General features: G+C 38.4%; 1 protein-coding gene across 2 annotated transcripts in view; it reads left to right on the forward strand.

Moving 5' to 3' along the window:
- The first annotated feature begins 3,183 nt into the window (after positions 1-3,183).
- UGGT2 (UDP-glucose glycoprotein glucosyltransferase 2) overlaps positions 3,184-19,719 on the forward strand; it is an 86,248-nt gene continuing 69,712 nt past the window's right edge. The window contains exons 1-6 of one of the 2 annotated variants that reach the window (XM_038177664.2): positions 3,184-3,389; positions 4,435-4,517; positions 12,613-12,743; positions 13,485-13,597; positions 17,788-17,962; positions 19,600-19,696. In XM_038177664.2, the coding sequence (XP_038033592.2) occupies positions 3,232-3,389; positions 4,435-4,517; positions 12,613-12,743; positions 13,485-13,597; positions 17,788-17,962; positions 19,600-19,696 (757 nt within the window). In that variant the 5' untranslated portion in view covers positions 3,184-3,231. Of the gene's footprint in view, positions 3,390-3,542; positions 3,562-4,434; positions 4,518-12,612; positions 12,744-13,484; positions 13,598-17,787; positions 17,963-19,599; positions 19,697-19,719 lie in introns of those variants that run through there. The other variant, XM_072032453.1, reaches the window with a different exon arrangement.

The raw sequence follows: 19,719 nt of genomic DNA on the forward strand, positions 1-19,719 counted from the left end.
TAGGTAACAGGCTTACCTTTTGATTTTGACTGGTGTTTGTCATTCGTGATCCTCCAAGTTGGGGAAGAAGGGAGTCCTTGAGCTCAAAAATGGTTTTCAATCTGTAAAAGAGAAAAAAGAAAAATTTTTTATTTTCAGCTAACTGAATACACTGATGAAGCTCAACTTATTTTCACTTATTGCTACTATTTCTATTAAATAGACATAGCTCACTATGAATAATACTATAAAACATTTGCATCTTACAGAGAGGCATTCATTAATCACTTCCTCTATTCACACTGAAACAGCTATGATAATCAATTCTTATTTACACAGCTGTGATATGAATAATTTTAAAATTTTGCTGTAATTCTTTTTCTGTTCTGCTGAAAAACCATTTCAGAGAACTGAGGGTCTTTCTCATACATATGGAATGTATGTACAGGAATGTTCAAGTGCTATTTGCAATACTTAATTACATAAAACTGCTGTAGAAATGAAGATTAAGTCCGCTCTCCATCTTCTAGGTTTGCACACTGCTTAAGAGATTAAAATCTGCCTTTGTGCAATTATAAAGAAATAGATTTCTGAAAAGTGTACGTCGGCTCTTTGAGACCAGAACGCAGTTAAAGTACCAAAGGAAAAGGAAGGCAGATAAAATAAATACTGGTATGCAGATGTGTATATATATAAATATTCCCTTTATAAGGAAGATGATGCTCTGTTACAACGCAATGTTTATTTCTGAAGAGCAGTCAGAACTGCATCTTGACCAAGCAATGGATCACACTGCCCAGAAAGGCTGTGCAGGTTGTGCATCCTTGGAGATGGCACCAAAACTCGAGGGGACAAAGATCTCAGTGACCTGCTCTGAGCAGGAGGCTGGACATGAGACATCCTGAAATCCCTTCCAACTTCATTTACCCTATCTAAATGTAATGCAATTAATAAAAAAATAATCCTAAATTGGAGAGAGATTCTTTCTGTCTAATGGAGATTTTTTTTTCTGAATTTAAGCAGAAAAGATCTTTGCTCAAGAGAAAAACTCAACGATTTTCTCTAGTTCAGCAGAGACTAATTATCTCACCATTGATTCACAGCTACCACTTTATCCTGCCACTGAATTCAAAGGTAGTTGTATTTCCATAACCAGTGGCAACAAATTTTTATTTCTTTTTGTATGGCAAGTAATAAATTGTACAAAACAAGTACAGGCTATTAAGAACTCACAGTTAAGCAACAATAGCAGCCTCTTCAATATCAATATAAAATAAAATGTAATACAGCTACTTTATATACAAAGACAATTGATAGATTAGGGTAAGGCAGATGCATCCATCACCACAAACACATAGTATCACATGTAGTTATGAAAAATGCTTGATAAATATATATACATGGGGAATGTCTTTAGTAAATTTCAGTTTTGGCTGAAGAAACAGCAAAAAGCAATTGGCTTGGACCTTCTTTAACCATAAAAGGATTGTTTGGATAGTTGGTTAATTTAAAACAGCTGTAAATATTCTGTGCAGAATATTGTAACATAATTCCTACAAAGTATTCAGAACTTTGCTAGGGAGCAATGGAAGTGTCTTAACAGTTCATCACCTACAGTCTTTCTTTGGATGCCAAAGTTTGTCCACATACACAAGTTATTTGCACTCATGGGAGATCCAAACTTATTCATCTGTACATAACATGAGTTGTGTCATGCCCCTCAGCATCAGCAGCTGCTGAACTGTCAGCATGAATAAAAAAGTGCTCAGTGTTTGTCTTTCTCCATATAAAAGACACTGAATGTCGTTATTACTATTGGCCTTACACATGACCCAACAGAAACACTCTCCTATATACTTCCTGGAAGTATATGAAGGCTTCACTACTGGTCTTGTGTGAGGTTATTTAAATGAATTGCTTTACAGTGACGCTGACATCACAGATGTGTCAGTGGTATCTGACAGTTATCTGAGGTGTTATAACTGCACAAGTGTGTGGGAATAAGTAAAAAAACAGAGAGCCCAATTTTAGGGATAACTTTATCATACAAAACCACAGACCCCTCAGCATGTAAGTACGGGTGTTCTAGGGCAGAATTTCTACATGACCGTTTCAGAACATCTGGCAAACAAGTCCCTTTTATTTGTACATAGGATGTCACACTGACTGATCCCAAGCACTAACAAACTAAACTGCATAACCCATAGCCTGATCCTTTCACTATGGCCCAACTGGCTCTAGCCATCCACACAGCAGTTTTAAACAGTCAGGAAATGATGACTGGCAAGATACACTAAGGTATATGCAGCAGGAAGATGAGCAGTCCTGATTTCAGCTTCAAGCTCTGTGCTTCATCAGCCAACTTTTGGAGAAGGACTCATGCCTCCAAAAGACAACTACTGAGAGGGAGCTGCTCCATATCCACACCCCACAAGCCTGCTCTAGAAGCACCTGCACAAGCACTTGTGGCTTTGCCAGAGAGATGGAGAAGAACAAAGAGTGCAGCAGTCCTGGTGAAGAAAGGGAGTAACCAGTGAGATTTCAAAACCAGATTGGAAATAAGTAACTTGGAGAACAAAAGCTTCAAAAGCGTAACACAAGCCTGCAAATAAGGGCATTGGTTCAAACAACTGCAACTTAGTTTTCTTCTAGTGAGCTGTGTTTTTTTGAGGAAAAAAAGAGAGGTGGGTTGGTAGGAAACAGTTTTTCAGTTCTATTTGGAAATATGTTCTAACTTTGATGGAGAAAAAAAAGTCTTTCTGCCTTCCTATGTTGACTATATAGAGTATATGTATTCTCTACGAAGCTACTAAGTTCTCAAGATCTTTTTAGGCTAATGAAAGCCGAGGCAGAACCCCTAATTAGCACGAAGCCCAAGCATAGGCACTGGAAAGTTTAGGAAAACTGCTGTTATCCCGGCTCTTGGAAAACACAGCCAGGTGCGAACCCCTCAGGGTGTAACACACACACAGCAAGGGTCCCCTGACGGGAGGGAGGAGCCGTTAACGGTCACCCCCACAGCTTACCGCTCGCGCATGCGCTCCCCCACCGCCGCCGCGTGTCAAGAAGCTCCCCCCTCAGCCCCACTGCTTATAAGCCGCCAGCCGCTGATTGACTTCTGGACTGACCAATAGCACGACGGCGACGGCACGGCGCAGCCAATAGTAAGACGAAAGCGGCGCGTGGGCGGGACCAGGTATATCCCTATGCGGGGGCGGCGGTGGGCGGGGCGCGCGCCCTGCCCGCCCTCTAATGGCGGCCGCCGCGCTGCTGGCGCCACTCGCGCTGCTCGCCCTGCTGCGGGCGCTGCTCTGCCCCTGCCCCTGCCGCGGGGCCCCGGCCTCCCCCCCGGCCGTGACCGCCCGGCTGGCGGCGAAATGGCCGCTGACTCCGCTGCTGCTGGAGGCGAGGTGCGTGCAGCCCCCTCGCTGCCTTCCTCCGCTGCCGGGCGTCGGGACGGGGACCGGGACGGGAGCGGCGCTGGCTGCGGGGCGGGAGGCGGGGGGAGCCGGGGCAGCGTGGGGTAAAAGCAGCTTCATTTCCAGACAGCTAACTCGCTGCTGCCTCACGAGTGAAGTAACGGTGGGTAAAGGCTTGACTAAAGGCGTGGGGCTGCGGTAGTAAAGGGTGCCTTCAGAAAAGGCGCTGTTAATTAGCGATTCCTAATTCAAAGCACAAAGTCAAAATGCTATTTTTTCCTCTTACACACTTCTGGCCCCTCAGCCAGTTCGGTTTACAATTGTGCTCGGTTTTGCATTTCAACGTGTTTGCTGCTGTAACCCAAGGGGTGGCAAGCTTCCAAAGTGAAGATCAGGGAAGGATAAGCTGGGGATAGCGAGGTTATCTTCTGGGCAGGCCTGAGGGGCAATAAGAACAACAAAATGGGAAAGTGATAACGTTAAGTGGGGAAAAATACGGTATTTGGAATAAAGCAAACCTTACCTTTCACGCTTGTAATGGTTAACCTGTCTTTGAAAGTGTACCAAAGAACAGGGATTTCCCCTGCATATCGAAATAAACATTGTCACTGATTTAAAAAAAAAGTCTGTAATTTAATTAAAATGATAATCTGACGCTGTGTTCTTATTTGTACATTTAGATTTGTACATCATTTAATAAAGTTTGTGTGCTTAACTACGTTTATACATAACTGTATATTGGTATACACATGGAAAAATAAAATGAAAAGCTGCTTGTGTTTATTAGTAGTCTCTTTGCTTTATAACTGTTGAGTTCAGGTTGGTAGTGGTTTTGTTTAATATCATTTAACCAAAATTACATGAGTATTTGTATTTCATACTGCAGAGATCTGAGGTGTTATCATTAAATACTTAACACTTTATTGCTTTTTTGTTGTTGTTTTTGTTGTTACTTTAAAACAATTGAGGATTTTTACTGTGGTACATCTTTGGGCAAAGTCAACCTATGGACAATTCATTTTTATTTTTTAAACAGTGAATTTATTGCAGAAGATGGTAATGAGAAGTTTTGGCAGTTCTTGGAAACTGTACGCGAATTAACAATTTATAAACAAGGAGGTAAGTTAAACAGCATGCTAGTTCTAATATATCTTACACTTTACACTATTTTTAAATGTCAAGCTAACACATCAGCTAGTTCCTGTCAGGTAAAGCCTAACTCTTCCACTATTGCTTGCTGGGTAACTTTCTTTCAGAAAGTTTCAGCGTATTTTCTCCCAGGCGATCTATATGCAGGGCTACTTTAAAAATAAAGAAGACAAGATGGACTGAACTGCTCTTTGAGCATGGGACAGAAATGTAAAGATTAAAGATACCTTCCTATAAGATCCATCAAGAGAAGTTGGATATTCAGACAGGATTTTGTGTATGAAAGATATTTAAAGAGGAGAGAATCCCACAAAACTCAAATGAGTATGGTAGCTGAAGGAAAAAATGAAAATACCAAGAATGTTTAATACTTGTAGGTGACATTGAGATGGTTTATTAGCAGCTATACTAAGTGTCTTACAATAATACCACTGGCAAAATAGGGTAAGAAATCGTGCATGACTAGACAACAGAACATTAGATTGCTAGAAGTCTGGAAATAAATCCAGTGAACTAAACATAAATGTAAATGAGCCATCCCAGAAAGTGCCCTGGAAAGCAGTTTCATAGAAATTAGAAGAATTAAAAATGAAAAATTTAGATATTTGCCAGATCGTTCAACAGGTTGGTCAATATTAAAGTGATTTGTAAGGTTAATTAATGGACAGGGTGAAAAGGGTTCAAAATGACCTAAGGATAGAACCATAGAATCATTAAGGTTGGAAAAGCCCTCCAAGATCATCTGGTCCAACCATCCCCCTACCACCAATGTCACCCACCAAACCATGTCCCCAAACACCACGTCCAGCCTCTCCTTGAACACCCCCAGGGACGGTGACCCCACCACCTCCCTGGGCAACCCGTCCCAGTGCCTGACTGCTCCTTCTGAGCAGAAATGTCTCCTCATTGCCAACCTGAACCTCCCCTGGAGCAACTTGAGGCTATTCCCTCCAGTCCTACCACTAGTTACCTGTGAGAAGAGGCCGACCCCCAGCTCCCCACAGCTTCCTTTCAGGTAGCTGCAGAGAGCAATGAGGTCTCCCCTGAGCCTTCTCCAGACCAAACACCCCCAGTTCCCTCAGCCACATCCTCACAGGCCTGGTGCTCCAGGCCCTTCACCAGCTTCGTAGCCCTTCTCTGGACACATTCCAAGGCCTCAGTGTTCTTGTAGTGAGGTGCCCAAAACTGAACACAGTACTTGAGGCACTTGTTTCATTTGCTCTTCAAAATAGTAGCATTTGTTAGGCATGATTGTGAGGGCCTATATCACTTGGACCTGCCATTAGGAGAGGTCTTAACTAAATTGAATGTTAATGTTAGCAGTCAAAGGCTGACAAGTTGTATGAAGACCATGCCAGTAATGTCAGTGAGATGACAAAAATCATGCTCAGAATACAATATATATGGGAGGGAGAAGGAGCTTAAGGTACAACACATGTTGTACCTTAAGTATGATTGACAATATGAATCAAAAAGAGTTTGTTACGTCACTGTGGATGGGTCAGTGAGAGCATTATTTGAGTGCTTAGCAATGCTCAAAGAAGCTGATAGACTTCGAAAATGATGAGGAAAGGAACAGAGACCAGCATGGTAAACAACACTTTGTTGCTTATGATTGCATGATGTGCTTTTGTGTAGAGTAGAACATGATGTTCTACTTTCTTTTCTCACTGCCCTTCCCCTCTTACCCTTCATTTTTGCAGAAAGCTTCTAGTAGAAGTAGATGATGTACAAAGAACTGTGATTGTAGGTGTGGGATGTAAACTGGAAAGGGAAAAAAATAATTATTCAGTGAGGTAGTGAAAATGGGATAGTCAGAAGTTAGAAGTATAAGCAAAAACAGAGAGAATCGCTGAGGGCAGTGAGCCTTCAAAGCTGTTCTGTGCAAGGGCATGAGGACACAGAAAATGGAAATAAGGTCAGCCTGACCTCTGGCTGTCTCCTGGGGGCCTTTTTATGGCAAGTATTGGAACTAATGGTTTTTAATGTGTTTATCATTGCTCCGGACAGTGCTGTGGATTACACCTTCCACAAGATTGTGGATGGTGCAAACCTGGGAGAAATCAAGAAGCTGGAGGCCCGAGCTGTCATTAGAGAGGCCTCGGCAGGCTGGAGAGATGGGCCTGCAGAAATACCGGGAAGTTCAGCAAAGGCACTTAAGGATTCCTGCACGTGGGCTGGAATAACCTCAGCAACAGTGCAAGTGGGGCACTGGCTGACTAGAAAGCAGTTCTTGAGAACCAGCTGGATATCTTTGTCAACACTGCATTGTGTTGCGTTCTTGTGCCTGTGAAAGCCAGCTACGTACTGTGCTGAGTTAGCAGGAGTGTAGCCAGCCAGCTAACAAAAGTGATTATTTAACTGTAATAGCACTTGCAAGACTGCCTCTGTAGTAATGGGCCAGTTTGGGCCATTACACTAAAAACATTGTCATCCTGGAGCAAGTCTAGGAGAGGATCACCACAGTGGTTGGGGAACTGGGGCAGACTTAAAGAGGAGGGGTGAGAGATGGGTTTCATTCATCCTGAAGAGAAGGGTAAGGAGAGATCTCATATCCTCAGCTGCCTAACAGCAGGGTACGCAGGAGGATTAGATGATGGTAGTGGGGAACCTTAAGAATGTACTAAAATACTTATTTAAGTAAGCATATAAAACTATTGGTAAGTGTATATTTGTTATTACGATCAACAAACTTGTATGTTTATAGTGCAGGAAAGTTTAAAGTTCTGGCACCAGGTGTGGGTTTCCTAAAAGTTAATTCACAGTTGAGGTAGTATAATAAACCAGTGCTTTTTCTGAATGGGGGGGAGGGAGGAAAGTTACAATTTTAGAGGAAAAGAAAGTGGTTATTTAATGACCAAATCACATCAGTATTGATTCTTCCAACTTAAAAAGGGTCTTACTGAAATCAATATCCTAAGTGTGAAACAGAAATATTATGAGTATCATATGTATCCAGCAATAATTAAGACACTTTCAGTAGAGAAGTCTGCATTAGGCATCTGGTATAAAATGGTCAGTTCCAGTAAAGAATATTAATACTGAGACACTGGAGTGGCACAGGGAGAGCTACAGTAGTATACCTCTGAGGAGAAGTTTGTTCTCTGGATGTTACAGAACAAGCTCTTTCTTATCTGTTACACGTCAAAAGACATAGAGGAATATTCACAATGCAACAAAAACTGAGCAAATTAAAGCAGATGACTCAAAAAGGGTTGGTTGGGGTGAATGATTTTTCAGTTGTACACTTGATGATATCAAAACTAGGTAGGATGGATGATAATACGTTGATTTCAAACAGAAGAAAATTTCTAGAAGCTAAAGGAATCCTAGATTTCAAGCTGAAAAGCTGGGTTTATAGAAGATTTGGATAGTAGATTTATATCCCAATGTACTGTTGAGTATTTCAGAAGAGTCACAAAGTATTAGAGAAGCCAAGAGACAATTGAAAAGTATCAAGTATGGTGGCTTTTTTAAATCATTGCTTGGATGATTTCAAACCTGTTGCTTATCAGTCCGTGAAATCTGTGGTTTTAAATTTGGAATAATCAAATCAGCATCAGTTGTTAATTTGTTCGTTTAAGTATTTAGTCGTAGCAAATTTGGTCTATAAATAGTCTGTTTAGCTGTCATGTCTGTAGAAATTAAACAAATTTGGTGGGAACAATGTATGTGGAATTTGCTACATCATTTCATCATTGAGATCATCAGCTATGAAAAACATCAAAAAAAGGATGATTATGGGATATGCTATATTAAATTAGAGAGAGGTCTTCAGGTAGCATGGACAACATTCTGCATGTTTACTTAACATGCAATATGTTTGCCTCTCGTCTTGTAGAAAATTCGGAAATGGGAGTGATGCTGTTTGGGGCTGCATGTAATAAAGAACTCAAAGCTGTGAAAATATTAAAAAACAGCAGAGTTACAAAATACTTAAATTGCAGTTTAAACTTTGTGCTGTTTTCATATCTCAAAAGGTTAATTTAGGAATACAGAGTGAAGGTAAGGAGCTAGTTCCCTGCTGACAAATAATAACTTGAGTGTTTACTGTCTTCCTAAGTGGTTTAGTTTGTGTGTTGAATGTTCAGCTACCTTGTAAATACTAAACAAAGAAAAACCCACAGACATTAATAAGGAAACTGTTTTCTCCAAAAGAATAGAACAATATATTACATATAAACAACAATCATGCAAATTATCTGTTGCAGATATAGAAGGTTAATCATTGCACACTGTATTAGATCACCATTACTCAACACTAAATCAGATAAGTATTTTAATGCCCATATCAACCATATAAATTCAAGAGGAAATAACACAGTCATGGCATTTTTCTATAATAACCATGCAATAAAGTACTCCATATATACTGGTGTCTTTCATGAATGTCACAGGGGTTTGACAGGCCAATGATGCTGGAACTGCTGTTACCTGAGTTCTCCAGTTCCCTGACTAATCTATAGATATAGATATACACATGTATAAATTTGGAACAATCCCCGAACTCCAGTCCCTCAAAACAATATGCCTATCACCCTGTACTCTTCTGACTTAATTATGTCCATTATAGATACTCTTTGTGCCTCCTGTGCCTCAGTACTTTCAATTCTCCTGTGGGGCACCAGCATATATTCAGATTACTTCTGTGGTGTGCGTGCTCACTTGCATGGAGTCTGAGGAGCTATGATAAAGACCTTTGCTTTCCTTTTGTGACCATCCTGCTCTTCTCCCTCTTTTTAAAATATTTTTAATCTACTTGTGATATGAGATACATCTAGAGATTGTGGATAATAAATGTAGATGAATATGAGTCTACTTCTAAGCTTCAGTTGTTGTTCAGTTCAGTTCAGTTTGACTATAGGAGTTTAGAGAGCTATTCAACTGACAATTTTAGGCACGTTTAGAGCAACCTAAATAGCTTTTCATGTTTTGTTGGCTGCTAGACTATATTGGCTGGGGTGGCAGTTTACAGACATATAGCTTGTACGCATGCATTTAGATGTTTCAAATCGGGAGCTGTATCCCATCGATGTCATCTCATTTAGTTATTTTTTAATCAACTTGGTTAATGAATTTAATGGTAATATGCCATCATGAAACATTTTATGACCAAAACATCTGTTTCTCCTTGGTTGCCTCTAACATTCTAAAAATTTATCATGGCTTCTACTTTTTAGCAGAGAGCGTTGTTAAAAACGTGCCTGAAGGGTAAGCAGTTGTCAAGTATCAAGGAGCAAATACTATGTGAAAATAGGTTGAAGTACATAATAAACTTAAAAAAATGGGTTTTGCGTGAGATGGATCATATAGCTGTTGATGTGGATTAATTTATCTTGCTGAAAGTTAAAGAGCTAAGACTGTAGTCTGAATAAAGCCAGCAGTTTTAGTATAAATGTAAGTAGTCCAATTAATTTAATGTTAGACAGGAATGTTTATACACAGTTTACGGGAAGGCATATTCCTGGAAATGTAGTACATGCCCTTTTGTAATCCTATTTTTTTTATTTTTTTTGTGTGTGTAGTGAATAACAGCAAACTGAGTCTTTCGAAATAATTAAATTTTCGGGAGGAAGAAAAGGGAGAAAGAAGATCCTAGCGGTTCTAGGAACAAAAGGGTAGGGGTTGTAAAGAGGAAAGCAAGAGGATAGGAAGTACTTCATCATTGTATATGAAAAGCATTGCCCAATGCTAGGGCAAACAGTAGGTGAAAAGACAATTCAGTAACTCAGACAGTTTTGAATGCCATGGTACCAGGACGTTACTTAAGAAACTTCAGAAATTAAAGGAATAGAGAGACATGAAGACAAGTATTCTACAATACTTGGCCAAGGATACAAGGTAGGAAGGAAACTGCCTAGCAGATATGTGCTATACAAGAATACGAATGAAATCCTGCAAAGAAAATTCAGGGTATCACAGAAGCTACGATTAAAAATGTTTTAATCCTGCTGTTGAACAGGAGCAGTAAAAGACTGGGCAGTCTCTATAGAGTAGAAGGATGTTGTTTAGTGTTTTGGCATCAGAATGGTGAATGCTCAGATGCCAATTTTTTTTCTCCAAGTTGTGTTTTTGTGTTTGTTTTTTTTTTTAATATCCCAGGTTCTGGATTTATTTTTTTTTTAATCCTTCCCAAGGGATCCTTTTCATCAGAACTTGCCAGGCTCAGAAGTTTATTTACATCTAGAGTTGGCCTCAGTTGATGGATAATTCCAAAACCATGGCCTCTAGGGTTATGGTATGTGGTCTAGCGTGGTTCCACTTTGGACCCCTAGAGGGGGGACAATCATTCCACTTTCACAGAAGAAACACTTTTAAATTAAGATGTTGACCAACAACATAGGTAAATTTAAGCTGGACAGCTACAATGGTTTACCCCCTCAACTTGCTTTCTCTTTGCTGCAAATTTTCAACTTTATAGGAGAATATTTGAATTTTAGGTGAAAAAGATCCTGAATCACTGCATTTTACATTCTATTCATGTAAGTAAAATACATGCTGATTACTTAGATTTTTTTTCACCACAGTGTCCATTCTGGACTACTTTGTGCATGTTTCAGCTGTTCCTACTGTGGAAGACCAACCTCTACAACAGCGATGGTGCACAATGTTTGTTATGGTAAAAGCTTTGGTTCCTCAACTTTGTGTTCAAGAATATCATATACAGCAACGTAGAAAACTTGGCCCTGTTCAGACTTTTGATGCATTATTCCTTAAACTCCTTAACAGATACTGGCATTTTTCTCAATTTGATAAAAGAGTAATTAGGCTTCTTCCACTGACATGCCTAAGGAAAGCATGAGAATATTTATGTGCAGCCCAGAAAGTCAACCGTGTCCTGGGCTGCATCAAAAGAAGTGTAGCTAGCAGGCTGAGGAGGTGATTCTTCCCCTTTACTCCACTCCTGGATCCCATATAGAGTACTGTGTTCAGCTCCTGGGCCCCCCCAACATAAAAAGGACATGGGCCTGTTGGCAAGTCCAAGGAAGTCCATGAGGATGTTCAGAGGGCTCATAGAAGACCTTAGAGCAGCCTTCCAATACTTAAATGGGGCCTGCAAGGAAAGATGGGGAAGGACTCTTCATCAGGGAGTGTAGGAACAGGATTAGGTTTAACAGTTTTAAACTGAAAGAGAATAGATTTAGATTAGATATTATAGAGAAATTCTTCACTCTTAGGGTGGTGAGGCCCTGGCACAGGCTGCCCAGAGAAGCTGTGGGTGCCTCATCCCTGGAGGTGCTCAAGGCCAGGCTGGATGGGGCTTTGGGCAGCCTGAGGTGATGGGAGGTGTCCCTGGCCATGGCAGAGGGATTGGAACTAGATGGTCTTTGAGGTCCCTTCCAACCCAAACCATACTGTGATTCTATGGTTTTTCCACCTGAAGAATAAATGGACACTCTTTATTTAACACCACAGTTCTTTATTATAACTTCCATTGTTCCCATACTCCATCCACCTTCCATTCTTACTCAGAGTCCTAATTTTGGCTTTGAGAAGGTGAGATTGCTGGGAGGGGTAGGGGATGGGAAACTGTTTCACTTGTATCCCTTCTCGTACTCTTGTTAATAATGCATTTCCAGGGAAGAAATGGGGTATGTGAGAGTAGACCAAAGAATGTTGCCAGTAGAAGAGCTTTATGGATGTAAACTGAATGATTGGAGTGGTCCAAGACTAAATGTGAGGAAATAATTTTAAAAATAACGCTGGTTGAACATAACCTTAAAAATTTGCATTAAAAGGCTAGCATAAGCTTGAAATATTAAGCTCTGTTCAAGACTTTCCATATGGGACTGCAAAGAGGTATTACTGTATTGAGTAGATTTTTTTATTGCTGAAAATGACTTGATGTTAACCAGTGCTATTCTGCTCACTTTTAATTCATTTGTGTTACATTAGGCCTTGATAATTTTTAGGTAAAGAAAACAATTTGTTGGTGGACAACACTGAAGACTTCTGAACTGCCTGTCAGTGCTAGCATAATATGCAAATACTATGTTAACACAGATAGGTAAGCCACACCATTAGAGGCTAAATACAAAAACTTTGTATTTTTTTTCTTCAACAGATTCAGAGCATTCTTACTACAATTTAATCTTGAAGAAAGCAGGACAATTTTTATCCAATTTGCAAATCAATCTGTTGAAGTTTGCACTTTCCATACGGGCATATTCTCCAACTGTTCAGATGTTTCAGCAGGTGAGTATATTATCTGATATATTTGGTAAATGATTGATGTGGTATTTTGGCTTCAGAGTAAATAATATTTATTACAATTCAGTAATATACATGCAGGTGTTTTTTGTAGTCAACCCTGATACAAATTATAAAAGGTAGGATGTGATGTTTTATAAGCTAGTTTTATTGTGAGGAAAAAATCTTTGTGTTTAATTATTTGGATAGTTGTATATGGATAGTTTGTTCTTTCTTAAAACTCAGCTGTGGGTTGGTTTGTTTGTTTCGCATTGCTTTAAATTTTCCTTTGTGAATTCAGACATTCCCAAAGAAGGAAATTTCTTGTATCTTCAAGACATTTAGATCTGTTATTTGGTGGACTTCTCTTCTCTCTCATTATAGTATTTCAGAAGTTGAAAGATAGAATAGTCAAATACTGATAGCAGCTAAAATTAAAAATGCCTCAGAGTATAGTCTGTGATTTAAGCTTGTGGAGGATATTTCTCAGAACCATTTTATAGAACATAAAGGGACCTGAGATTTCTGGAACATAACTTTATTTGATAGACTAACTCTTACAAAGGTTATAAGGTCTCAATCTTTTAATATTTTCCATTACTATTTTCACATGTACACAACTTTGAATGGGCTTAATTAGAAACAAAACTCAATGGCAGCTGTGGAGTTATTTTAATCAAAGGGATGTGAGTTTAAGTTGAAGTGCAATCAAAGTATTCTGGTTAAGTATAATTGTTGAAATATTAGATTGCAGCTGATGAACCTCCACCAGAAGGCTGCAGTGCATTTGTGGTTATCCATGAGAAGCACACCTGTAAGATTAATGAAATAAAAAAGCTTCTGAAGAAGGCTACTAAGAGGTAAATTTAATGATCTGTTTTAAGAGGAAAAATAGTTTAATAAAGAAGTAAATGTTTTATAGCACATATAGTATTTTGGAATTTTGCATTCTACATACTTGATGTTAACAAGCCCATAAATCCCGGTTTACTGCATATTTAAAGACATACCCATTTAAAGTATACATTATTTTTAAACAGTTACTTTTGGTTTTGAAATATTTTAAACACTTTCTGTTACAGAAATTCATCAATTATGAATCAAAATAGCCTTCTAAAACAAAACCATAGAGCTTTGCTCCTCTAACCCCATGGATAATTTTGTATTTCTTCAATTTTTCTGGTATGGAATAGTGAAGTTTAGAGTGTTCTTTCTGTAACAGCTTACCATTTTATGCATCAGAGTCTGTACTTCAACTGACAGACCTTTCTATGTTGTCAATGCCAATGCATTTGAGGGTTTCCAGAATGTAGGAGTGGAAGAAAAGTCTACCACAGATGGCATAACTTTCTTTACCTTGTGTTAGACTTTAAATCTATCAAGACTTTAAGCAGCTTTTGTCCTGTGGAAACTACCATCTGTCCAGAATGAGTTTGGGTTTTGAGATAAAATATATAGAACCTATCAAAATAACAAACAATAACAGAAATAACGAAAGCAAAATATTTAACCTTTATAAAAACAGAATTATATTTTTTCAAAACCTTCATGTAGGGTTTGTTTTTGTTTTTTGTTTGTTTGTTTTTTCATTTTTTCATCCTGCAATGGTCAAGGTTATCATGATATACATTCGTGTTCATGCCCTCAGCCACTTCACGGAGATAAGTAGAAAGACTACTATGAAAAGATGATTTAGTAGGCCGTAACACTTGGATTTTTCTTTCTATCAAATATAAACTGGGGGAAAAGAATGAAATTTGTCTTTTTGGTGCTGGTTGCCTCTAAAAACAGGCTTATGTTCTATGTGTGTGATTTATGGTATTGTCTAAGTCATTGATATAATTACAACCTACTGAATCATTGTCCTTTACTTAGTCAATAACCAAGGTTTTTGCATAAAGATTTTACTGTCTCATCTGCAGTGTCCCATTTTTAACTGTTATGTTCTGCGTAACAAATGTCTCTCATTTTCTTACATAAATTATTTGTATTATATTTGAGCTTTTTAAATGATTTGAATTCTTCTGGTGATCTATTAAAACATTATGAGACCTTAACATTTTACCACAATGCCTGAATATACTATTCTTCTGTAACAATATACTTCTCCTTTAAAGCGGATTTGGCACATTCTTCTTTCTGGAGATATTTTTCTCAAACTGACATGATTCTGGAAAATCAGGATACTAAACAAAAGAATCATAAAGTATTCAGAATTGAAAGAGTTAGACTGCTACGAATTATTAAATTAATTTTAAAAACTCACAGGAAAACTGAAGTTTTTTGTATTAAATTGTTTTTCTGTTTTGGGTAGTTTTTTTGTGTACAAGTCACATTACAACCTTCAACAAAATCTTTAACAACAAAATCTTGTTAAACTTCCTCTCCTTATACCTAGCCCAAAAATAGATGAGTCACTCCAATATTTACAGTTCCTGGAGCTAGACTTTAAGAAAAATATGTTCCCTACCAAGTAATTGTTCCATATTGCTTTCAATATGGAAACAATAGACTCTGGGTAGCGTATGCTCAGTCACTTGTGCTGGAGACTTATAGCCTAAGTGATACAGGTAGGGCTGTGCTACTTTCTCTCCCTTTTCTGTATGGTGTACATCATGGTATATGGAACAATCTCACTGCTGGTTCCTCTAAATCAGTCATTCTTTTTCTTGTGACTTTCATGGAAAGTGATGTTTTTGGTTTATTAATCTATGCTCCTTCCGTTCTTATTTCAATCTGTTTTCCTTTGTATTTTATTTCGGGGGGTATTGTCTGTTGTGAATCTTCCAATTAAGCCAGGCTTAAGCTAGGCTTTCAGTTGTGTCATTAAGTTCCCAGTATTGAACGGGAACACTAAGAAATATTCTATTTTTAGGGATCATAGTTTCAAATCTCGGTGGCAGAGAAAGAAGAGTCTGCGGCATTATTTTGTGCAGATCCATCAGCTCAGCCTGAGATCCAGGAAGTCTCAGGCAGTTTGGACTCAGGAGAGCCCAAATGGACAAGGTCTGCATGTCAAGATCAAATTTTGCTTCAGCCATTCCTTTCTGCAGCAGCTGCCGTGATTTGGTCTGTTTCAGTTACGTGGCAATGGGCTGCATGGCTCCAGTAGGAAGTAGTTGTAATGGGCTGCTCTCGGGCTGTGGACCATTGAAAGGAAGATCTTGAGTGCTAAAATGGTGGCGATGGCATATCTTGAAAACAACACTTGGATTTCTAGGGCTCTTGCTGCCAAAAGCTGACACCTGATGAGAGTCACACATACTGTTTTGGATCTGCCTAGGCAAGCACATAGCCGCCTTCACTACCCTAGTAACTGGTTAACGAGTGCTGGACTCCACATCTATGTATTGTTTTATCAGTTTTGTCTGCTTAACTGCTGCTTCTTCCCTTTCAGGCAGCCTTCTCACGGAATCACGCATGTCAATAAATGTATTAGCTTTGAGCAGTAAGAGAATCGATTCTTCCTCACTGCTGTTCAGTGTCAAAGCAAAACAGAAAACGGAGGCTTACCTCGGATTAGCAAGGGCTGAATGCTTTAATTATGAATTTCCAGGTGATTATGGTAGCCCAATGCTGTGTTATTTCAATGCAGCACTTAAGTTTTTAGTGAAGCTTGGTCATTATCATGTGAAATGCTTTCTTAGAGGCCGTCAGTATTCAGGAAAGTCACGACAGCAGCTGGTACTTCTTGAGATCATGATTCATTCTCCTAAGTGACTGGTTAAGAAAAGAGATGCTCCCTTGATTCAGGTTTTCAGTGTCCTATAAATGACTGGCAGTTGTCTCTCTGGGTATGAGACGTTTCAGACGTCACATCCCGTATGTAAGCTTTCAGCAGGGGCAAATCTGCATCTGCTCTTGAACTTATTGAAGAATTGTAGGTGTCATCTTTTTCAGGAATCTGAAACATTGTCTGTCCTGTCCCGTGATGAGCATGAGAAAGCTTACCTGATATTTTTGCAACACATGGCTGCATTCACCCAAGTTGATTCTCAAGCCAGGCCCCTCCTTTTGTGTCTGCCTTGCAAATGTGGTCTCCGATTGCATACCTACCAAGCTTACACAGGATGTTGATGTAAAGGCTCTGAGCAAGCTCATACAAATTGTCCCCAGTTTGAGTGAGGGATTGAAGCAGATTAATCCAAAGATCCCTCCCAATGTAAATTATTCCGTGATTTTATATAGAAGATATTCCTAACCTTTGCATCACAGAAGCTGTGGCATGTGGAGTTCTGCTCACAACTTTGCAGTATGACTTTTGAATGAGTGTGTAGCTACAGGGAACACATTTGTGCAGGGTAAGTTGGGTTAGAGTTTCTGAGCTTGCCTTGGAGAGGTTTGGAAAGAGTTTATTGATTCTTCCACTGTGACTATACAAAGGCAACTTTAAAAAATAAATGTACTCGTCAATAATTAGCACCTTGAGAATAGTTGTATTTGCCTGTTACTTTTCCACCTTTTCCCTATTTGTTCAAAAGATGTTTGCAGTCATCTAAGAATTCATTTATTGCAGGTGTAGGAAGCGTCATGGCCTTGAATGAGGAGGGTAGGTGCAATCAAAATTTGCAAAATTAGCTAAATTACACGAGCTTGATGCTGGAAGTGAAGCATAACCCCACTTAGTTTCCATATGTGTGAGCAGCTTTCTCAAACTTCACTGAATATCCCTCTACTGTGCTGTTACTCACCGATTGCTGTGTACATCTCTAACAGATACAGTGTCATTTTATTTGAAAGGTTCTAGCTGTAATTGTTTGTTGCCCAAAATGTCTCTGCTTTTTATTTTGCTGATGTTTCAATTTGATATAATGCACTGAAATTATTTATAGTTGATGCTGATTTTTCATTTTTTGAGACTTTCGTTTGAAAATCGGTTTTGTAAGTCCTTTTGTGAGCAACTGTGGTTATTTTGTGATTATTTTTACATGGCTTGTACACCTCTAGCATATAAGCCCTTACTTGTTTTTCAATTTTGAAGTACAAAAAGTGCCAGTTTTTATTTCACTTTTGCATATATTGTAACACATTTATTTGTTTCTGAAACCAGACCCAGGCCATATCTTTTCAAGGGAGATCATAAATTCCCGACTCTCAAAGAGGATGGCCCAGTGGTTATTCTTTATGCAGAAATAGGTACAAAAGACTTTGTTAAATTCCACAAGATTTTGTCTGAGAAGGCGCAAAAGGAGGAAATTGTTTACGTTCTCCGACATTATGTTCAGGTATGCAGTTCAAGTTAACATTGATTCAATAAACTGTTAGTAGTGTATATTTATTTTTCTTGACACAACATGCGTTATACATTTGTTTTTGAATTTGCCTAAATCGTGTGTTAATATTAATCACAATTATTAATCAATAATCAATAAGTAATATTAATCATAATTAATTATGTGTAAATTTACATAATCTAAGTATAAACTCATGTTCTTTGTAGTACAATAGCATAGGCTGTCACTTTTGTGGCATTTGCATTCCACGGTGTCAGTATTTTAAACATTTAACGTTTAAACATTTTACTGAATGTTTTCCCTAACTTACTCCCTGAAACGTGACAGTGCAAGACACATACCAGTACATGGAGTTATGTTGTCTCCTTGTTTTGATTCTCAGAAGGTTTTTGTAATTCATATTCAAAGTACAGCTCTTAAATAGTGCAGCTAATGCAAGAATAATCTGATGCAGTAAGAGGTTGCTGTGATTTATGTAGACCAGGCATTTCAGGGAAATGAGATTTTTAGTTTGCAGATTAACTTTCAGAGCTGTTTGCTTATGGGAATGAAATAGAGAATTGGAGGAAGTCAGTCTTAAATTCTAAGTTGTAAGGGCTGTAGTTTTTACTGAACTTTCAGTTCTTCTTTTTTGCACTTTTTTTTCCCAACTAAATACCTGTGGTCTCCATGGTCCTTGCTCCTCTCCCATGGAGACTGATTTTCCCTCCATTTTTTCATTAAATGCCAGAAGAGGGAGTATTGAGAGTAAACGAGGTACACAGCCTTTCTGTGGTCTTTTTTTTTTTTTTTTTTTTTTTTTTTCCCAGTACTACTGACACTGCAGCCTCTCTCTGTGTTGAGATTTGCTTAGAAAACCAACAGAGAAAACCTCAATCATGCTGGGATTTTCAGTGGGGGCTGGAGGTGTCTCAATACAAAATAATTCTTGGAAACTGTAAACTAAAGCTGAAAGGCTTTCAAGATATTGTTGCTGCACGTGTACAAATTGCATTTTGGGAAGGGAATTTTTTGCATTTTGGGCAAAATAGGGCATTTTTTTCACATATGAGTAATTACTCTGTTGAATGTCAGACTTCCACTCCAAAGTTAGAAACATTTGATCTTATTAATAAAATTGGCAACGCATTTTTAGCAGTGATACCTTAATAATAATTCTTAATCTTCCTTATAGAAAGTGATTGACTCTTTCAACAAAGCTTTTGGAAGGTATCAGCCTGATGCATACTTTCCTCCTAACATTCTAAAGTCTGGCAAATTTAAAAGGATATAAGAATTGTTTAAAATGTGAATTGTTAAGCATCGGTAATTAATTGTATAGGGTGCTACCAGCTCTGCTGTTCTAATCCTTCTAATATTATGTGAAGGAATTACTATTTTGACAGCCTTTCTGTATTCTACAGGAGATAAAAGAAGTTCTTACTTTCTGTTACACACCTCCTCAGTGGGTTGACAATATGCCTTGCATGACTTTTATTTTGCTTGATGTTGTATTTCATGTTTTGAATCATATATTGAAAGATTAAGTTACTATTGGCATAACATGTTAAAGTTACAGTACTGCGTATTGTAAATCTAAAGTTTTTAAAGTTTTGTTTTTGTTCTGTTAAAATAATATTTTCCAACAGAAACCAAGTTCCAGGAAAATGTATTTATCTGGATATGGTGTAGAACTTGCAATAAAGAGCACAGAATACAAAGCAGTAGATGATACACAGGTTAAAGGTACGTTGTTTTTTACATTTATG

Source organism: Anas platyrhynchos, chromosome 1 (genome assembly GCF_047663525.1).
Source record: "Anas platyrhynchos isolate ZD024472 breed Pekin duck chromosome 1, IASCAAS_PekinDuck_T2T, whole genome shotgun sequence".
In the NCBI taxonomy this organism is placed as follows: domain Eukaryota; kingdom Metazoa; phylum Chordata; class Aves; order Anseriformes; family Anatidae; genus Anas; species Anas platyrhynchos.